A 20,540-nucleotide genomic window follows, 5' to 3' on the forward strand; every position below is an offset into this window, starting at 1 on the left:
TCAAAATAGAGTAGATTGATAGTTATTAGCAATTCCTGTCAAGACACAAATTTTATTTTACCCTCCCCAAATTGTACTTAAATATTTAAAAGAAAATTAGAAGTCCTTTCTCTCTTTTAAATATTTTAAATTATAGAAGCCCTGCCTTATCCACAGGAGATAGGTTCTAAGATGCCCAGTGGATGCCTGAAACTGTGGATGCTATTAAAACCTACACACACTGTATCTTCTTCTAGACCAGTGGTCCTCAACCTTCCTAAGGCCGCGACCCTTTCATACAGCTCCTCATGTTGTGGTGACCCCCAACCATAACATTATTTTCGTTGCTACTTCATCACTGTAATGTTGCTACTGTTATGAATCGTCATGTAAATATCTGATATGCAGGATGTCTTTTCATTGTTACAAATTGAACATAATGAAAGCATAGTGATTAATCACAAAAACAATATGTAATGATATATGTGTTTTCCGATGGTCTTAGGCGACCCCTGTGAAAGGCGGTTGAGAACCACGGTTCTATACGTACCCACGATAAAGTTTCACTTATAAATTAGACACATTAAGAGATTAACCACAATAACTAATAAATTATAACAATTATAACAATATACTGTAATAAAAATTATATGATTTCTATCTCTCAAAGTATGTTCTGAATCGTTTATTTCTGGACTTTAATATTTTTAGACAATGGTTGACTGATACTGGAGAGTGAAGGCATGGATAAGTGGGAACTACTGCATCATCAGTTAAAGTAAGATGACTTAACCTCCTATATACTATTATGTATATTTTTCTTTCACTTTGGCATATATCCTTTTACTTCTAAAATTTCAAATGTTCTACTCTGATTAGTATTAAATATATTTTAAGTTATTCCATTTCACTAGGATCAAACAAGTACGTATGAAATGTGATATAAAAAAAATCAGAAAAAGCCCTAGCCGGTTTGGCTCAGTGGATAGTGCGTTGGCTTATGGACTGAAGGGTCCCGGGTTCGATTCTGATCAAGGGCACATGCCCAGGTTGTGGGCTCGATCCCCAATAGGGGGCATGCAAGAGGCAGCCAATCAATGATTCCCGCTCATCATTGATGTTTTTCTCTCTCTCTCTCTCTCTCTCTCTCTCTCTCTCTCTCTCTCTCCCTTCCTCTCTGAAATTAATAAAAAATATATTTTTAAAAAATCAGAAAAAGAAAAACGTGTATTTCCTACTTCTTTTGAGCTAATTCAGTTTACTTAAACATTAGGTAGATGCTCTGCAAATAATCAGCAGAGTAAGAGAGACTTAAATTTTTTTAGTAGTGAATGTTACTGGCATATATATAAAACAGCACTCCCTGTTACCTTAGCAAATGTTGACCCACGTCCTTCTGACTCAATTGTAATAGTTTTTGTACGTCGTAGTAAAATCTGATCAATGTCTTCTTCACAGAATTTAGAACCTTCATCTTCTTCTTCCATAATGGCACCATAAGCTCCTCTTCGAAGCAGATCTTCTATTTCCTTTTTGGAAAGCTGTTGAATCTAAAGAGAAAATAACTTTGGTAACAAAATTTTTTTAGGTTCCTAAAGTGAGAAAAGTATCCCTAAAGAATGCCAAACACAGAAGGCATATTTAAATATGTACATAAAAGATGATTCTCTGAAAGAATACATTGAACTTGTTGACTCTTCTTTACTATCTTTAAAATGTGACTTGCCATTTGCCTAAAATATCTGAAGTTAAAACAAAGCATGTGGGGGCAGGTGAGCTATCAAGGTATATTTTAGTTCCAGGATTCTATAGTTGTTACAAGCACAATATATAAGAAAAAAATCTCGATGGAGGTAATGACAAAAAACATTATGTACTACAAGACAAAGTCAATTCCAGTAGTTTAACACTAAAAACAATTCTGAAAAACTATGCATAGAAAACTGCAGAAAAATTCACAAATTCTATTTTTCTATGCCATGATACAATCGTTCTAAAGGCAGAACAAAACATTTCTACCTTGAATACAAATTCTTAGAATTCACAAGCTCTGGAGCTATACAAAGAGAACAAGATAAAAAGTATTAACTAAATGTTACACCCCCTTCTGAAGTGCCTCCATACATAAAATCAGCTATTTAGTGCTCAGTATGGATCAAAATTAAATAATACCCTACTTGAGGTTAAAAGTAAATGCAAATAAAAACTCCAAGTAAAAAGAAAATATACATACACCACCAACATTACTTTCTCTTCCACTCATGCTCTGCAACACAGCCTTGTCTAGACCCAGTTTCAGACTGGCTCGGTCAAACATCTCCCTCTCGTATGAGTTACGAGTTACTAATCGGTAGACTTTAACTGCTTTATTCTGACCAATTCTGTGACAACGAGCTTGGGCCTATAAAAAATGAAAAGGGGGGGGGGGGGGAGACATATGTAATACTCTTTGTAATACTTTAAGCAATAAAACAAAATTTAAAAAAATGAAAAGTCATAGATTCAATTTATTTTACAAAATAGCACAAAAGACAGCACATAAAAGGCATTTAAGAGTAAAATATCTTGATGGAATATAAAAGTATGTAAGAATTTTTAGACCCTTTTGCTACTGAATTAGTTATAAGCATTTTCTAATAATGAAGGTAGAGCTTACTAAAATACAAAATCAGCGACAAGATAAATTTAATCTTATATTTCAGAGAATATAAATCATTGAAGAATTATTGTTTTTAACCCTTTGCACTCCGCTGTCCCCTCTCAGGGGACATCGGAATTCTAGCATATCACTCGGATGTCCCCTCTCAGGGGACATTGCAGTTTATTAGTGATTACGGGGAATTGAGTTATTTCAACGCAACTTTTTGAGACATGCATGTTTCCCTGAAGTTTTATCTTGAAATGGCACAAGAAATTAAATCAAAATATCGTAAAATTACTAAGATATATACAAGAAATGTCAGCGGGTTTTGTGTCGGATTAAACAATAAACTACATATTCCCGATGTGGGACAAAGAAAACGGGACTGCATTGTGTGTTCTAACAGGAAAACACCTGGTGGCAGGCGTCAAACCACTTATTACTGTCAAACATGCACTAATCAGCCTGCAATGCATATTGGGGAGTGTTACAAAACTTATCATACTGTACAAAATTATAAACAATAAAATATTGGTTTTTTTTGCAAATATACATTCCTCGATGTCACCCAATTCATATAAGTCCAATATCATTATAATACGTTACTTGGTTCCAAAATTATACTAAATAATACGAGGGTCTGTAAATGCACGTTTCCGCCGCGAAGTAGCATCGAGTAGCTGGTAGCCAATGTCCAGAATGGTTCGGAGTGCAAAGGGTTAAAAGAGGGTGTCATCAATATAATTTTAGACAGTAACGTCAACTGTATGAATTTTTTTTTTGGCTGTTGGCAACTCAACCTTTAAATAGATCAACAATCTTTTCAGCATATTTTAGTTAAACTGGATAACTGAGGGGGTACAAGAAACTAAGGTGAGTAACTATGGAAAATTAAATCTTATTTAAACAAAGAGAACTAATTATCTCATGTGTAGAAATATTGAAAGTTTTACCTTTAGTTCTTGCTATACTTAAAATTTACTGATAAATTTTGACTCTCAAGTTTCTATAGTACCAATGGTCTTTCTCCCAAATTATTATTCAACCTTATATTATCTTCAGAAAATTAAAATATAAATTGTGGCTTTACAATTTTTTCAAATATATTTTATTGATTTTTTTATAGAGAGGAAGGGAGAGGGATAGAGAGTTAGAAACATCGATGAGAGAGAAACATCGATCAGCTGCTTCTTGCACACTCCCTACTGGGAATGTGCCCGCAACCAAGGTACATGCCCTTGACCGGAATTGAACCTGGGACCCCTAAGTCCGCAGGCTGACGCTCTATCCACTGAGCCAAACCGGTTAGGGCAGCCGTGGGCAAACTACGGCCCGCGGGCCGGATCCGGCCCGTTTGAAATGAATAAAACTAAAAAAAAAAGAGACCGTACCCTTTTATGTAATGATGTTTACTTTGAATTTATATTAGTTCACACAAACACTCCATCCATGCTTTTGTTCCGGCCCTCCGGTCCAGTTTAAGAACCCATTGTGGCCCTCGAGTCAAAAAGTTTGCCCACCCCTGGGTTAGGGCATGGCTTTACAATTTTTAGGTGGCATTGATGCTATACCCTTTGTAAACATCTTTTGTTTAGTCTATCCATATATACTTTGTGCCCACAGGAAGTGAAAACTGCGAATGAACAACTTTGCTCCAGGTCTAGCGAAAAATATAAAAGGTCAATTTTTTTGTAAGTCTATAATAGATCCACATTAGAAGTAAGTAGGAAAAACCAAGTGAGAGGGAGAACTTAGGAATCTGAAAGTTTTCCCGGTTCTCAAATACAATTTGATTATTTTATTTTAGATTAACTTGGAGAACATCACATGAACTGTGGTCAGTTTTAAGTATAAATAAGCATTCCAAAGGCAAATTATTATGATATGGGTTTAACCTAGGGACTGGAAAACTATAGGTTACCCATATCTGGCCTGCTTCTAAGAATAAGTTTTACATTTTTAAAGTGATGTTAAAAAGAAATAAACACAAAATGTGGGACATAGACTTACTTTATGTGGCCCACAATACCTAAAATATTTACTAATTGACTTTCTATAATTTATCCCTGATTTAATCTATTAATTTTGGATAAACCTTCGATATTTGGAACTAGATTACATAAAGTCACAAAAATGAGAGGTTCAAACCATACTTTTTATTGAGCCAGGTATAACTTTTTGTAACAATTTACTTTTATTTGATGTTTATATTTAAAGTAATAATATTAATTACAACACAATTGACTATCAAGGACAATAAAAGATTAATTTTTCTTATAGTTTATCTTGCCATCTTTCCTAGATAGGTTATCACTGCAACCTTTGACCCTTTCATCGCTCTAACTGATATTCCTGTTTCTACAAAATCCAAGCAGTCTTAAACTTATATGAATATTTTAATTTTCTATAATATTTCATAAAAACATACTTTATTGCATAATGACTGAGAAGCTGAAATTAGGATAAGCAAGTATTTATTTTTAAGAAAATAAAATTGTGAACATTTTGTTATAAGTTATTATAAAATCTTAGGTGTCTTTCAATTTACATATTTTAAACAATTAAATACTCTATTCCAGTAGGAAAAGCTTTTAAGAAGTAAGATATGTAGTATATTTTATTGTCATTAAATTTAAATTAAATAATCTTTTAAATTTAGCATCAATATTACTTAGGGAAACATATATGTTAGCTTGTCTAGATAAAAGTATAATAGCTAGAAAACATTTTAAATAAATTTTATCATCTTAGGAGAAGAATTTATTTACCTGAAGGTCATTTTGAGGATTCCAATCAGAGTCAAAAATTATACATGTATCAGCAGCAGTTAAGTTGATGCCCAGCCCACCAGCTCGGGTACACAGCAGGAAAACAAATCGATCTGAGTCAGGCTTACTAAATCGATCTATAGCAGCTTGTCGAAGATTTCCTCTGACTCTGCCATCAATTCGCTCATATAAATATCTATCAAATGAAAGGCAATAAATTTAAATAGAGGGATATAATGAAAATGAAGACACATGTCAAGTCTGTTTTCCTGCAACTTAACAAGCAATTATTACCCTAGTTGGAGTTTTACATTCTCTGTATTGAAACTAAGAATGAAATACAAAGTAATATAAAAGATAGAAAAATATCTGCTTTCCTGATTTATAGGTAACATACTAATATAATGAATATCATTTTTAGAAGCTGGAATGGAAAAATAGTCCATGAAGCCTACTTTGCTGATCTCATTATAATAAATGACTTCTTTGTATACGAAGCAAATACTTTCATATAACTTTATAGAAGAAGCCTACAGACATTTCTCTGTGTCAATCATGTTAGTCTCTAAACTATACATCTAGCAAGCGCAACCTAGAATGCTGTTTTCTCATTTACAAGCTATTGACTTTTAACTTCTTTTATCCTTCATCTATAATAATAAAAGCATAATATGCTAATTAGACCAGATGTCCTTCCGGATGACCTTCCAGACAAAGCTGGGGCTGCAAGGGAAGCCCAGGTCCCAGGTGCCAGAGGGAAGCCGGTGCAGGCAGCCCAGGGAAGGAAGGCCTACTCTTGCACAAATTTCATGCAAGATTGGAGTGGGTAGGGGGGCGATTAGGGGCAGGGCTGGTAGGGGGGAGGGGCTAAGGGCGGTTGGTCAGCTGCAGGGAGGGGCCACGGGAGGTTGGCCAGCCGACCCCGATTGGGGCGGCTGGTGGGAGGTTCAGATCAGGGCCATCAGGGCCAGCCGGCTGGGGAGAGTGGCCTCCAGACGTTCGGCTGGCCGGGGGGTAGGGACCGTGGGAGGCTGGCTGTGGGAGCGCACTGACCACCAGTGGGCAGCTCCTGTGTTGAGCGTCTGCCCCCTGGTGGTCAGTGTGTGTCATAGCGACTGGTCAACCAGTAGTTTGGTCACTTAGGCTTTTACATATATAGATGTTGATATCTGATTAGACCACCAATGCACTGATATTCTATATAATAAAAGGCTAAAATGCAAATTGACCAAACTGCAGAACAACCAGTTGCTATGATGTGCACTGACAACCAGGATGTAGACGCTCAATGTAGGAGCTGCCCCCTGGTGGTCACTGTGCTCCCACAGTGGGAGCACCACTCAGACAGAAACTGGGCTCACGGCTGGTGAGTGCAGCGGTGGTGGCGGGAGCCTCTCCCACCTCCACTGCAGTGCTAAGGATGTCCAACTGACAGCTTAGGTGGGGAGGGGGCCTAAGCCATCAGTCAGACATCCCCTGAGGGCTCCCGAGAGGGTGCAGGCTGGGCTGAGGAGAACCCCCCCCCCCCCCCAGTGAATGAATTTCGTGCACCGGGCCTCTAATCCTGTATAATTAGGTAGTGCCTAGTCAATATTTAAGACTAAGTGTCAGACACAAAAAAAAACATACCAAAAACAAACAAACAGAACACAAAACAAAACCCCACATTAAACAAATCAGAAAAGATTAAAGCATGAACAAAGTTTAGACTTGTATGATAGAAGTCAAAGTGCAGCAAGTTCAGGCTCTAATTCTAACAATTAAAGAGTTTGGAAAAGGAGCTTGAATCATTTTTTCCCCCATTCTGAAGACAGTTATAAGTCTGTTTGAAATGTCACTACTGCAAATTTTACAAATTAAATAAAATGTATACTAGTAAACCCATTCCTAGGTTGACAAATACCTGTCAGTTTGCAAAGGTTTCTTAGTCTCCTTAGCTCCGCCTACTATTACAAATAAGTAGGTTAGGAAAACACCTGATACATAACCCTAAGCAATCTGTACTCATAGGAATAGATATATTATCTAGATGTGAGTAAAGGTGGGTTATAGTACAGTGCTGCAAAAACCTTAATGACATATATTCAGCATAATTCATAAAATAATTCAGAGGATAATTCTATGCTTTACCTTTTATGTATAAGATAGTCCTCCAGGATGTCAAGGCAGCGTACCATCTGAGAGAAGATGAGCACTTTATGACCTCCTGCTTTCATTTTGGGAAGCAATTTATCAATAAGGACCAATTTACCAGCAGACTGGATCATTGCTTGGAGATGAAAATCAGAAGCAGCTGGATTATATGTATCTCTAAATTCTCCAAGTATTTTCTCCTCAGCACCTGTCAGAGAAATATGAGAGCATCAATGCACAAATGAAGGTAAGACCCAATTGCTTTCATTGTTCCAAAAATCTGAATCAGTGCTCCTCTGTGCTTCTGTAACACACTGAGACTTCTTGGATGGGAGGTGAATTACCAGTACATTTATTAGAATTATTTGTTTATGGCTAAATCCCCGACCCACACAGGACTAAAATTGTATTGAGGATATGGACAATTTATGAAGTATCTTTTTATCTCTCCAGACACCTGGCAAAATGTCTTATATAAATTTATGCTCATTATGCTTAATAATGCTAATAGGGAAAGAATTAATGAAAATGTAGTCCTGACCTGGGTGAAAATCACATCTTTTCAAACACACTTCTAATAGTTAAACACCAATGTGGCAGGGATCCACCACTGAAAGGTGACCAGATTAATCTGGTTATATCTATGGGATTCTGATGGCCATCAAAATAAAGAAACAAGGAAAAGTATAGGTCATTGATGAATACTTTCTCCAGAGAGTCTGTATCTGCATTAAAGGCTCTCTGCCTTCCCTCAGCCTGTGTAGTCATCAATCGAGTATGGGGATTGCCAGTGAGTTCCTTAGTAGGCTATGAAATGACTTGTCTTGGATAAAGAAAGATAGGGGGTATATTGCAGAAATACTGCAAGTGTAAAGACCCTTGTACAGATAGAATGCAAGACCTTGAAAAGTAACATGAGAGCACCAAAATTTACACATTACCTGGACTGGAAAGATACCAGAAAAAAATATAAATGTGGAGGCCAAGATGGGTGTTGCTGTGTTTGTGCCTGAGGATGATTAAATTGAAGGAGAAATTCCAGTCCATGTGAAACTGAACACAAGACCTGCTATTACAATCTGACGTGGTAACATGGGACCCTGATTCTGAACCACCCATAATCCCACAGGAGACCAGAGTGCAATTACAGGATCAATGTCTTTTCTTGTAACTGCCAGGACAGCTGCAGCACGCTGTTTTTATTCATGAGCATTTCTTGGAAGAAACAAGGACTTGTGTGTCATTCTTTTTAGCTACCTTTGATAAGATATGGATGGTTACAGCACTTCCTGAGCTCCATCATGGTATTGACCAAGTTAGGTACATTAGTTTGTCCTGCTCCTTTGGATAAAAATGAAAAGTTCTTCTCCAAAATAGCCCGGTAGTATTTCTTTTGAATGTTAGTAAGTTCCACTTCAATGATGGTTTCTTCTTTTGGTGCCAACTTCTTCTCCACATCTTCCTTCAATCGTCTCAACATCATCGGTTTCAGTATAGCCTGAAGTTTCTGCACCTGCATAAAAAAAAGAAGACAAGATATATAACATATGTGTACAGTCAATTACACATATACACACATAACTGCAATGATAAAAGATCTGATGTACTTATTCACAAAGACCAAACGTTTACCTGTTCCTCTGTTTTCAGATCCCCAAATTCTTGCATAAATGTTGGTTCAGAAGGAAACCTTAAAGGTTCTAGAAAGTGAAGAAGACTGAATAGTTCTTCTACTGTGTTTTGGAGAGGTGTGCCTGTCAAAAGCACCTTGTGTTCCTATATAAAGCAAGAATAATTCACATCAACTACCACAATACAAAAATTATATAAAAGTTGACATAGGTTATCAAATATTCAGTGATTGAAAAGCAAATTTTTTTTGACTAACATTATCAAAATACATCTCTACTTATAAATCTCCATTAATTAACTTCTCAATCACTTTTTTAAAAACTCTCATTCTCGCCCTAGCCGGTTTGGCTCAGTGGATAGAGCATCGGCCTGCGGACTCAGGGGTCCCAGGTTAGATTCCGGTGAGGGGCACGTACCTTGGTTGCGGGCACGTCCCCAGTGGGGAGTGTGCAGGAGGCAGCTGATTGATGTTTCTCTCTCATCGATGTTTCTAACTCTCTATCCCTATCCCTTCCTCTCTGTAAAAAAATCAATAAAATACATTTTTTTTTAAAAACTCTCATTCTCATAATACCTCACTTCGCACAGTTTTTACTTATTCATGCCTCTAAAAGAAAAGTTCTAAACAATTAAGAAACACATTTTAGATTTTCTCAATGAAACAGGTTTTTTAAGAACAAAGAGAGTATTTGTTTCTTTTGTACTGAACCATTCTTGCTATAGCAATTTGTATACAATACTGTGCACATTCTTTGAAATTTGGCTGGTCATTTATTTGCCTTAACAAAAGAACAGATTCTCAAATAATTAAGGCTGCACCCCAACAGTGCAAAGTGCTGTTTGGAATATGATTCTAAATTGGAAATGCATTATAAATTAAACACAATAGTAACGGAAGGAAACAGTTTCAATGGTAATAGTACAAATTATTTAAAATTCTATTTGACAATACCTCTAAATTCCTTAGCTAAATGCTTGTATATGCATCTGTACATATGTATTTATGTATCTGTGCATATGCACTAGTAAATAGCCTAGAAAGATACACATCCAGCTTTAAATCCTGGGTGAGGAGTGGGAGTGGGAGTGGGCATGGAGGGAGGAGTACAACGGGGAACTTTGTTTACTGTATGCAGTTCTGTATATATTATTTCTTTAAGTGCTCATGTACTAATTATGTGATCTTAATTAAATAACAAATTTTTTAAAAGCAAACCACTTTGATTTGAAAGAAGCATACACACTAAGAAAACTTATTAAAAATCCTATTTATTAATTAGTATCTATATATACTAAGCATGCAGAGTCATGTAGGCACTTTATCCCTGTATAATATTATAATGTTGGATAAGGGGCTTTAAAAGAAATTTATGGCTTGAAACTATGATAGTGTTTTCTTTTCAATAGTACATTCTACAGAGGTTTCTTCTTTTTTTTATTAATTCTAGAAGTTAATTTCTAAAGCATTTTGAATGAAAAAGCTAAAAAATTTTAAGTCTTAGGAAACAGATGAGATTTTTTCCCTTACTAATATAAAGCAACAAATCAGCACAGATAGAAATCAGGTATTACTGTACTCTAAAATGTAAGTTTATAGGATTAGTTCTCTGACTCTATCTGACCTTTTGCTATGTAACCAAGAAACTGAATTAAGTCATAATAAAGATGCTACTTACCAGATTCATGAGTTTCAGACCTTCTAGAAGTTTACAATTTTTGTTTTTTAACCTATGTGCTTCATCAATGATCACACATCGCCATTCAATTGCATTAAGCTCTGCACATCCTCCAAGAATCATTTCAAAAGTGGTGATGATGGCTTGGAATCTGTAAGCTCCTCGAATGATACGCCCCTAGAAATTTATTATCAAATACAGTAATCTGCTAGAATATCTTGACCATAAATTTTAATTCCCATCACATAGCATAAAAATACATCTAAGGACATCTGGTATAAACTATTTTCCACTGAAATTTTTATATACATATATTCATAGACATTTCCTTAAATGAGGAGTTTTAGTATTAAAACTGTTAATAGTCCTAGCTGGTTTGGCATAGTGGATAAAGTGTTGGCCTGCAGACTGAAGGATTCCAGGTTCAATTATGGTCAAGGGCACATGCCCAGATTGCGGGCTCGATCCCCAGTAAGGGGCATGCAGGAGGCAGCCTATCTATGATTTTCTTTCATCATTGGCTGTTTCTATTTCTCTCTCTCTCTCCCTTCCTTTCTGAAATCAATAAAAATATGTTTTTAAAAAACTGTTAATAGATTGCTATGTTTTTAAGAATGATGTTAAAAATTATGCCAACACAATTACATAATTTATAATTACACCCAAATAAGCATTCCTCAATAAAATGTTTTATAATTTTTAAGAGTTATAATAATGATTTCAGGACATGTGTGAAGAGACCTGTACACAACCTGGCCACTGAAACTTCAGTATTAATGTGGATTACTTATATCCATGAGTCCACACATAGGATGGCAAAAAGGTAGTTAATATCAAAATTACCAAGTCATTTAGTCAGCAAATATTTATTGAGTGTCTATGTGCCAGACCCTGTTCTAGTTGCTAGAGATATGGCAGTAAACAAAACACATAAATATAATTGTCCCCGTGGAATTTAACATTTTAGTTTTCAAATAGAGGCCACAGCCATTAAGGAACAAAGAAACAACACAACACAACAATAAAAAAAAAGCTAAAAATACTAAGTTAGAATATGATAAGGGTTGCGGGTGAGAGGTGACCATTGTAATTTTTAAAATAGTGTGCCTGAGAGGCCATTACTGAGAAGTGACATTTGAGCAAAGTCTGAAGATGAGGGCAGAAGCCATGTTGATACCTAGAGGTCTAGAGGAAAAAGCGTTTTTGTCGGAAGTAGCAAGTGTGAAGGGCCTGATGCAGGAGGCCCTTTGGCAGTATTCAAACAATAGCAAGAAAGCCGGAGTGGTTGACATCCAATGTGGAGGGATTAAGGATATACAGGGACTTGAATTCTGCAGTAAGGGCTTTGGCTCTTACCGTGAGCAAAGAGCTACTGGAGGATTTTGAGACAAGAAATTTCATGATTTGACATAATTTTAAAAGACTCGCTTTTGGCTGCCATGGTAAAAAGAGTAAAACAACCCAAGGAGAGGATTATATAGACCAGTTAAGAGGCTGTGATATAATTGAAGCAAGAGATACTCATTAGAAGTCATGACAAGTGCTCAATTTCAGATGTGTTTTGAAAACAGAGCTATAGGATATGCTAATGGGCAGTTGTGCAATGACTTAAAGGATTCAAGTTTGACTCTGAAAATTCTTAGCTTGAACACAGAAGTTGGTATTGCTATTTACTACAATGAGGAAATTCAGGATTATGGTTTGGATATGTTATGCTTGAGACACCTAGTCGATATCCAAGTGGAATAGTTGAATAGGCATTTGGATATGACTCTGGGATTTAGAAAAGAGGTTAGAATTAGTGACATCGTTTTTGAAGTTTCCAGTTGTATAGATGGCATAAATTGTGCGGCTAAATGAAATCTGATGGAGTATAGGCATAAAAGCATGTGAAGATGGAGCCGTGGGTTGCCTCACGTTGAGACAGAGAAGATGAGAAGAAATCAGTAAAGGGGACTTCTGAAGGAACAGATGGTGCTATAGGAATAGAATCCAAGTGAAGATAATGTTTAAGTGGGATTGAAAACTATAAACTCTTAGGAATTAGAGAGAAATGAAGGCTTAAGAAACATGTGTTCTGACAGGATTTTAATTCCTATTAACTTAGATTAATTCATATTGACTACATTCACTGGCCATTAAGTTGAACAATAGCTCCAGTAGAAAATAAGTAAAACTATAAGTCTATGGTATTTATAAGGCTCAAAAACCTGAAATATGATGTATACATTGCTTAAGAGTAAGGGCTCTCAAGTATAATTCACTGGGTATGTTATTCCCAGTATGCTCTATGACTTTGGGGGGAAACTAAGTAACTTATTTATAGCTCAGTTTGCTCATCTGTAAATGGGAACAATAATATTATTACATATTTAAAGGTTGGCAATGCAAGGATTAAATAAGATATTATATGTAAATGGTTTAACATAATGCCTGGCACATGGTAAATACTCAATAAATGTGATTATTCTTCTCATGGCAATTCAGAAAATTTGAGCATAATTTTATTACTACTGTGATTTCAAGCTATTTAATAATTTGAAAAAAGCAGACGTTAAATATTCAATTAATTTATATTAAAATATATTTAAAAGTGGTAACAAAAGTTGTTTCTATAGTCGAAGATCTATTTATCTCATTATATAAGAAATCTTTATCTTTTGAAATTTAAAACCCTTGATATTTTTCTAGAATGTTATAAAATTATCATAAAAATATAACACTTAATACACAATATCATGTTTATAATGCATGAAGAATCTTTCAGTTCTTTGGCTATCATGTTAATACCAAACTCATGACACATTAAAATTGTGACGTTGTTAAAAATCTCTTATAGTCAAAATATGTTAATTGCACCTTCTCTAAAAAAATTCAATTGAACTTATTTCTATGATGCCATACAGCACTAAAATTCTACAAATGTATGATTAAGAATTATAAAACATGACAGAAGAAAATCAAACTATAACCTAACTAAAATGTCATAGGCTCCAAAGGTACAAAGGTAAGTTTTCCATAGAACTGAATAATAATTAAAGGACTTTGTAGATGCTTAATTTCATAGAAATGTAAAGTAGAAGGGAAAATGAGGTTAAAGGAATTAATTCATTAATTTTCAGCCTCAAAAAGTAGAAAATCAGTTAAAATTGGGAGGTAAAAATACAATGTTATATATATTACCTTATTTTAACATAAATTACATCACATGATCTGGCCATAAATTTTAATGATCCTTATAAAAAGAAGAATCAGTGAAAGAAAAATAAAACATCATGATGCTGTTGAAGTAGAGCTAGAGTGCCAAATTCCAATTAAAAAGTACAATTTCATGTGAAATGTGTGTTGTTGTTTTTATTTTGTTTCTTATTTCTTAATAAAGTTTTTATCTAAAAATAGTTGTATTACTACTCAAAATTTCAACTCGGCACTTTATATTTTCAAGTATTAATTTTCTGCTAGTATATTTTTAAAAAAAATATTTTATTGATTTTTTACAGAGAGGAAGGGAGAGGGATAGAGAGTTAGAAACATCGATCAGCTGCCTCCTGCACACCCCGTACTGGGGATGTGCCTGCAACCAAGGTACATGCCCTTGACTGGAATCGAACCTGGGACCCTTCAGTCCGCAGGCTGACGCTCTATCCACTGAGCCAAACCAGTTAGGGCTCTGGTAGCAAATTCTTTCTTATAATGTCATCTCTTAAATTTTATGACCTATGTATCTAGCCAAAAAAATAAATAACATGGAAAATGTGCCCATAAGATAGAGCGGAGAAGAAAGCCATAAAATCCCCAGAGTATTAGAATAACCAATCCAAAGGGGGAAAACTTATAGAGGTATGCTTAAACTGTATATAAAACCAAAATTGTTAAAAATTGATTTGAGAGAGAGGAGGGGGGAAGAGGAAAAAAGGGAGGAAGGGAGGTAGAGAATGAAAAAGAGAGAGAGAAACATCGATTTGTTGTTCCACTATTTATGCATTCATTGGTTAATTCTTGTATGTACCCTGACCAGAGATCAAACCAACAAACCTTGGCATATTGGGATGACACTCAAACCAAATGATCTACCTGGCCAGGGTCAACAAACCAAATTTTTAAAAATGTCTAAATCAAAATCCAATGAACACAAAAAAAGAACCTATTTGAGATTTCACATCAATAGGCTTTTAAATTCATGGTATTCACTGAAGATTTAAATGTTTAAAATGAGAAGAAAAAAACACACTGGAGGATTATCAAAGAGACCTTTATAATTCTAAATTTAATGTATATTTTAAACATTTAGTAAAACCATTATTTAGCTTAAAAATTAGAGATATAGATTTGTATATTTGTATAAATAAGAATACTTCTTCATAATAAATTAGAGCACAAACGGAACTACTTTAGTCATTGTTCTCTTTTGCTACTAATATTTATTATAAAATATATGATGAATAAAGAGACTGAAGATCTAAACAGGCAATTAAAGTCCATCCTAAATTTGAATATAATGAATATGCAATGCTTATCATGTTCCAACCTGAGCATTCAAACAATAAACCAAATGACCGGTAACACACCTGTGAGTCCCTGAAGTACATCTCATACCGCTGTATCATCTGTCTGCTAATCAGGCTCCCATGATAAACCACAACATTAATATCAGTCCACGTACGAAATTCTCTCTCCCAGTTTGCAATAGTAGAAAGTGGAGCAATAATCAGGAAAGGTCCTCTTATACCAGTCAGAAGGATTTCGTAGAGGAATGTAATTGATTGAATTGTTTTGCCAAGACCCATTTCATCTGCTAAAATGCAGTTTCGTCTGAAATAAACAAATATATTATCCAAGTAGACATTGGGTTTCACTGTATACTACAACGGTTTTAAAGATAAATATACAAAAGTAATCAATGATCAAGTTAAAACGCTCACATTTATAAAAATGTAAAAGTTGCTGAAGTGCAGAGTAGGTTAAAGATTACAATTTTATTATAACCCTGCAATGAGAAAACATTTTTGTAGCTCCAAAATAAAGATACCACCCGACAGATGTTTTTTTTTAAAGAGTGAAATGGCAAGCGCAAGGCAGACTAAATATTTTATTCAGGAAGCATTTTTTAAATACCTTCTATATCTCAGGGACAGTATGAGAAGATGGGATACAAAAGAAATAGAACATGTTCTCTGCCTTCCAGGGGCTTGTATCTATTAGAGAAGCAGACATGCAAATAAACAAATAAGTAGTCATGCAATGTGCTATCACAGAAGAACAAATACAGCACCGGTTTTCAACGTTGGCTGTACATTAAGAGAGCCTACAATGCTTGAAAGAAACCCAGACACCCAGGGCCCTCCCCTATACATTCTGTGAGTCAAGGTGTATGGGACAGAATACAAGCAGCTGTAATTTTTAAATATAAACTCCACAGATGATTATGATACATGACTGGTTAAGAATCGTCAGTATTAAGTTCATTATGAAAGCTCAGAGAAGTAAATGTCCACTTCTGGCGAGAAGACATCCGAGACGAGAAGACTGCTTTGAGAGGGGAGGTCAGTGTTTGCCAGAGAGCACAGCCAAGGAGCACAGTGGGAAGAACGTGATCCACTGTGGGACCAAAAGTTATACAACTGCGGTTTTGAGAGAAGGGTAAAGGTAGCGGATATTAAGATAAGCAGGAGGCATATATAAAGAAAGTTAGACATTATTCCAATAATTTGAAAAAAATTTAAAAACCTGATGAGGTCAGGTTTTTATTTTGAAGTTTGATCCAAAGCCACTGCGGATATTAGAAGATGAGATGACTAGAAGTTTGGAAGCTAATTGAAAAAGTCCTGCAATAATGCAGGAAAGAATGGGAGGACGCTTGGACTAAGGGAAGAGAGACTCAGAAGAGAACAGATTCCAACGTTAATTATGAGTTAGAATGATTTGGACCTAGTAACCAACCAAGTATACAGGGTGTAGAATGACAGTCAGATTTCTTTCAGTTTGGGTGATCAAATGAATTTCATTATTCTTAACTGAGATATAAAATATGGGAGAATAAATTTGGTATGGAGGAAACAGGAAATGACGAGATTAATTTTGAATCTGTTGAGTTTAAAGACTCATTGAGAGAGACATTAAGGTAGCAAGAAGTAAAAAGAAATATGGATTTGAAGTTCAAGCCTTACTTAGAGGTCAGTGTGAGATCATTGGTGTTATTGATATGTGAAGGCAGACAGGGGTGCAGAATATAGCTTAGGGGGAACAAATATCGAAGAAGAGAAGAGAGAAAAAGACAGAGTTTTGGGCAAGAAAAAGCAACACTGCAAGGGCAGGCAGATGAAAAAAGTAAAAATAAAACAGCAAAAACTACTGAAAGGGACAGTCACAGAGGTGCTGGGGGTCTAGCAGAGAGTCATAATGTGGAAGCTTTTGGCAGTGAGAATGGGGGAAAAGTAGCAACTACTATCCAATGCAGCAAAGGCAGCAAATTAAGGCTGAGATGTATGTTGTAGATTGGAAAAGAGTTTCAGAGATGATACAGAATCAAAACCCAGAGAGCAGGTTTCAGGAGAACCAGAGAGGAAGACATGGGAAGAGCTTGCACAGCTCCTCTTCCTAGAAATTCACTCAAGGTAGCTAATAGGAGAAACAGAGCCAAGAGATGTTTTATCCTTTTCTTTGGCATTTTTATACAGGTTAAACCCAAACTGGTTCACAGGCTGAAGGACTGACACTGGTTTCAGTGATGGCTTGAAAATAGAAGAGTGAAGGGAGGTCTGAGAAGCCTGGATGAGAAGCATGTCAAAAATCGAGGTGGTAGCATTAGTCTTGGTCCTGGGGCAGGACCTGGTAACTTCTGATACATGCAGGTAGAAGTAAGAATAGCCATGGATGGAGGTACATTTGTAGGCTTGCGTGGCAAACGAGGATTTGAATGAGTTTACTTACTGGCTGGCCCTACGCTTCTCTATGAAGCACTCACATACAGAGAGTAAAGGGGGCAGGGTTGTGATAAAAGTCTTAAGTGGTTTGTGTTTAAAACAAGCAATTTAGATCATGGGAAAGGGTATGGACAAGGGAAGAATAGTAAAAAACATTTTACTATTTTATCTGGAAGGTTCTCTTGAGGAATATGATAAATATGTATAAAATATAAACCAGGGGGAAAAGAGCATTGCATGATCTTCATCAACTGAGTCTTATGACTCACCATTACCAAGTGTAACCTCTCAGAAGAATCATGTGAGAAGTAAAAGCCAAAAAGATAATTCTGAATCAAATTTTGATACTGTTACTACTAATAACGCTTTCATCTGCTCCTTTGTATACACTATTATACATTTCTCTCAATCACGGTACAATTTTTACTTCTTTGTAATTATCTTTTCATCTCAATTTAAAAAGTGAGATAATGTTCAATAAAGCATTTTGAACAACTTCAACAGTAGTATAGGCTAATAAGTTGAAAAACATTCCCTAACAGATGTTTTATGTTAAGAAACATATTTTAAATTTGATTACTAATCAACGTATCAACTGTATTCTACTCTGATTGATATATATTTAAAGAAAGCAATTGTAGTCAAAATCCTAAATTATAAATTAAATTATCTTCTTGAGGTAACTTTACTTTCAATAATGAAGACTCAATAATAATAATAATAATAATAATAATAATAATAAACATCAGTACCAATTTTACTTAACATATTTTCACACATATAAAAAAATTTAAATTTTTTCTGCTAAGATATACTACATACCTATTGTACCAATTGAACAAAAGCCAGTTGAGTCCTTCCAGTTGATATTCCCTGAGTTGATTACCATTTTTATAGTCCCTGGATTGATCTATTTTTTTCCAAATATTAGAGGGAGGACGTTCCTTAGTGGAAAAACAAAGAATGAATGATATATCTCAGATTTTTTCATTTCCCTACATCTCATAGACAATAGAAAATCAATAGCTCCATTTAGAGCTGAAACTGGTATTCATAATATTTTTATAAATGACCTGAGAGAAAGAGTAGTATGAAGATTTAAAATTCATGGATGAGGTAGACACATTCAAAACTTTTCAAGAGAGAACTGTGGAAGGAAATACTCATCAAAATGTTAGATACACATTTGCTCTGGCCAAAGAATTACAATTTTGGTTTGTCTTACATGAACTTGTACAGGGGCTCACTGTTCAATGTAGCACTGTTTATAATAGCAAACACTCAAATAACCACTAATGGAGGAGTAACTAAATTAACATACATATATAGTACTATGTACCATTTTTAAACACAGTATTAATTGTATACCCAAGACTAAATTAAAAATTCAAAGATAACATTAAACCACCTGAATAAAGATGTGCTAAGAGTTTATGAAGTTGTGTAATATATGTTCTTACCAAATGTCTTGTGTCAGGTCTTGAAGATTGCAATTGTTCAAACTCTACTATTTTTGCAAGATCTACATCTTCTTTTAGTTCCCAGGTGCTATCTTCATATGGTAATGAGCACCACTTTACTAAGTAGTAAATGACGGGCTGGAAGAAACATTTTTCTATTTTACCATTTTGAAAAAGAATAAATAGCTTAATATATTAACCAACATCAATAAAAACTGACGAAACATTTTTTGTGTTTTTAGATGGTTAACTTTAACACTGAAAAGTTTTAGGACTTTTTACTTAGTTAAAAAACTTTTTGCCAAATATTTACCTCACCAGTATCTTTATCCTCACAAAAAGAGACTTCTAACACTCTGTCTACTTCAACGTAGTCTGGGTTAAATGGTTCTTCTTCCATCTAAAATTTAAAAGTAACAATATTTTTTGGGGGGGAAAACAGGGACATCTGTAATACTTTCAACAATAAAGATAAATAAAAATAAATAAAAGTTACAATATTTGACAAAGAAGTGGAAAGATAAAAGTGAAATAAACACAAATATACTAGTTATCCATTTTAGAACAAACACATAAGTTTGATTTCAATTAAATTTCCAATTACTGGAATACTTCCATTTTAATTTCCAACAGATATCTAGAAAATTTGTCTATATTATGAATCATCATAATCTATATCAGTAGTTCCCAAACCTATTTGGCCTACCGCCCCCTTTCCAGAAAAAATATTACTCAGCCCCTGGAAATTAATTTTTTTAAAAATTTTAATAGCAGTTACTCATCGCCCCCAAATGCACCTGTGGCCATCACCGCCCCCCTGGATCGCTGCAGCGCCCACCGGGGGGCGGTAGCGCCCACTTTGGGAATCACTGATCTATATCATAAAACTAACCAAATAGCACTAATAAGGTATTCCAGACTAGGAAGTTACTCCAGAAAACTTCCTTAAAAATTCCCTTAAAGCAGCCTCTGTACCTCTTTTTGCCACTTTCCTCAGCTCCAACAGTTAAAGACCACCCCTGTGGAGAGCGTGTAGGAGGCAGCCAATCAGTGAACCTCATCATTCATATCTCTCTCCCCCCACCCTTCTTCTCTGAAATCAATAAAAAATATTTTTTAAATATATGTGGGAATTCATTGTATAATTTTTGCAATTTCATTTTCATTGCTCAAAATAAAGTCTAAAAAAGTTTCAAATTAAAAAGTTTTAAATTTATTTCTTGATCTGAGAGAGAAAGAGAGAGAGAGAGAGAAACATGGATTTGTTGTTCCACTTATTTATGCATTCATTGAATGCTTCTTGTATGTGTCCTGACTGGAGAGCCAGC

At 35.2% G+C, this 20,540-nt stretch overlaps 1 protein-coding gene across 10 annotated transcripts in view; it reads right to left on the reverse strand.

The window, feature by feature from the left end:
* The window catches only part of CHD9 (chromodomain helicase DNA binding protein 9), a 156,470-nt gene that overhangs the window by 35,177 nt on the left and 100,753 nt on the right, over positions 1 to 20,540 (reverse strand). For all 10 annotated transcript variants that reach the window (XR_011468871.1, XM_070398146.1, XM_070398144.1 and 7 more), the window contains 11 exons: positions 19,526 to 19,612; positions 19,213 to 19,350; positions 18,575 to 18,696; positions 15,398 to 15,641; positions 10,830 to 11,006; positions 9,154 to 9,297; positions 8,779 to 9,034; positions 7,519 to 7,729; positions 5,389 to 5,584; positions 2,213 to 2,380; positions 1,350 to 1,529 (listed from right to left, as the gene is read on the reverse strand). Coding sequence is in view for 9 of the 10 variants with exons in the window: in XM_070398146.1 (XP_070254247.1) it covers positions 1,350 to 1,529; positions 2,213 to 2,380; positions 5,389 to 5,584; positions 7,519 to 7,729; positions 8,779 to 9,034; positions 9,154 to 9,297; positions 10,830 to 11,006; positions 15,398 to 15,641; positions 18,575 to 18,696; positions 19,213 to 19,350; positions 19,526 to 19,612 (1,923 nt within the window). In the remaining variant the exon portion in view is untranslated. The remainder of the gene's footprint in view (positions 1 to 1,349; positions 1,530 to 2,212; positions 2,381 to 5,388; positions 5,585 to 7,518; positions 7,730 to 8,778; positions 9,035 to 9,153; positions 9,298 to 10,829; positions 11,007 to 15,397; positions 15,642 to 18,574; positions 18,697 to 19,212; positions 19,351 to 19,525; positions 19,613 to 20,540) is intronic.

The sequence above is a fragment of the Myotis yumanensis genome, unplaced genomic scaffold, assembly GCF_028538775.1.
Source record: "Myotis yumanensis isolate MYYU_CA2020_CCGP unplaced genomic scaffold, mMyoYum1.0.hap1 SCAF_18, whole genome shotgun sequence".
Lineage (NCBI taxonomy): Eukaryota > Metazoa > Chordata > Mammalia > Chiroptera > Vespertilionidae > Myotis > Myotis yumanensis.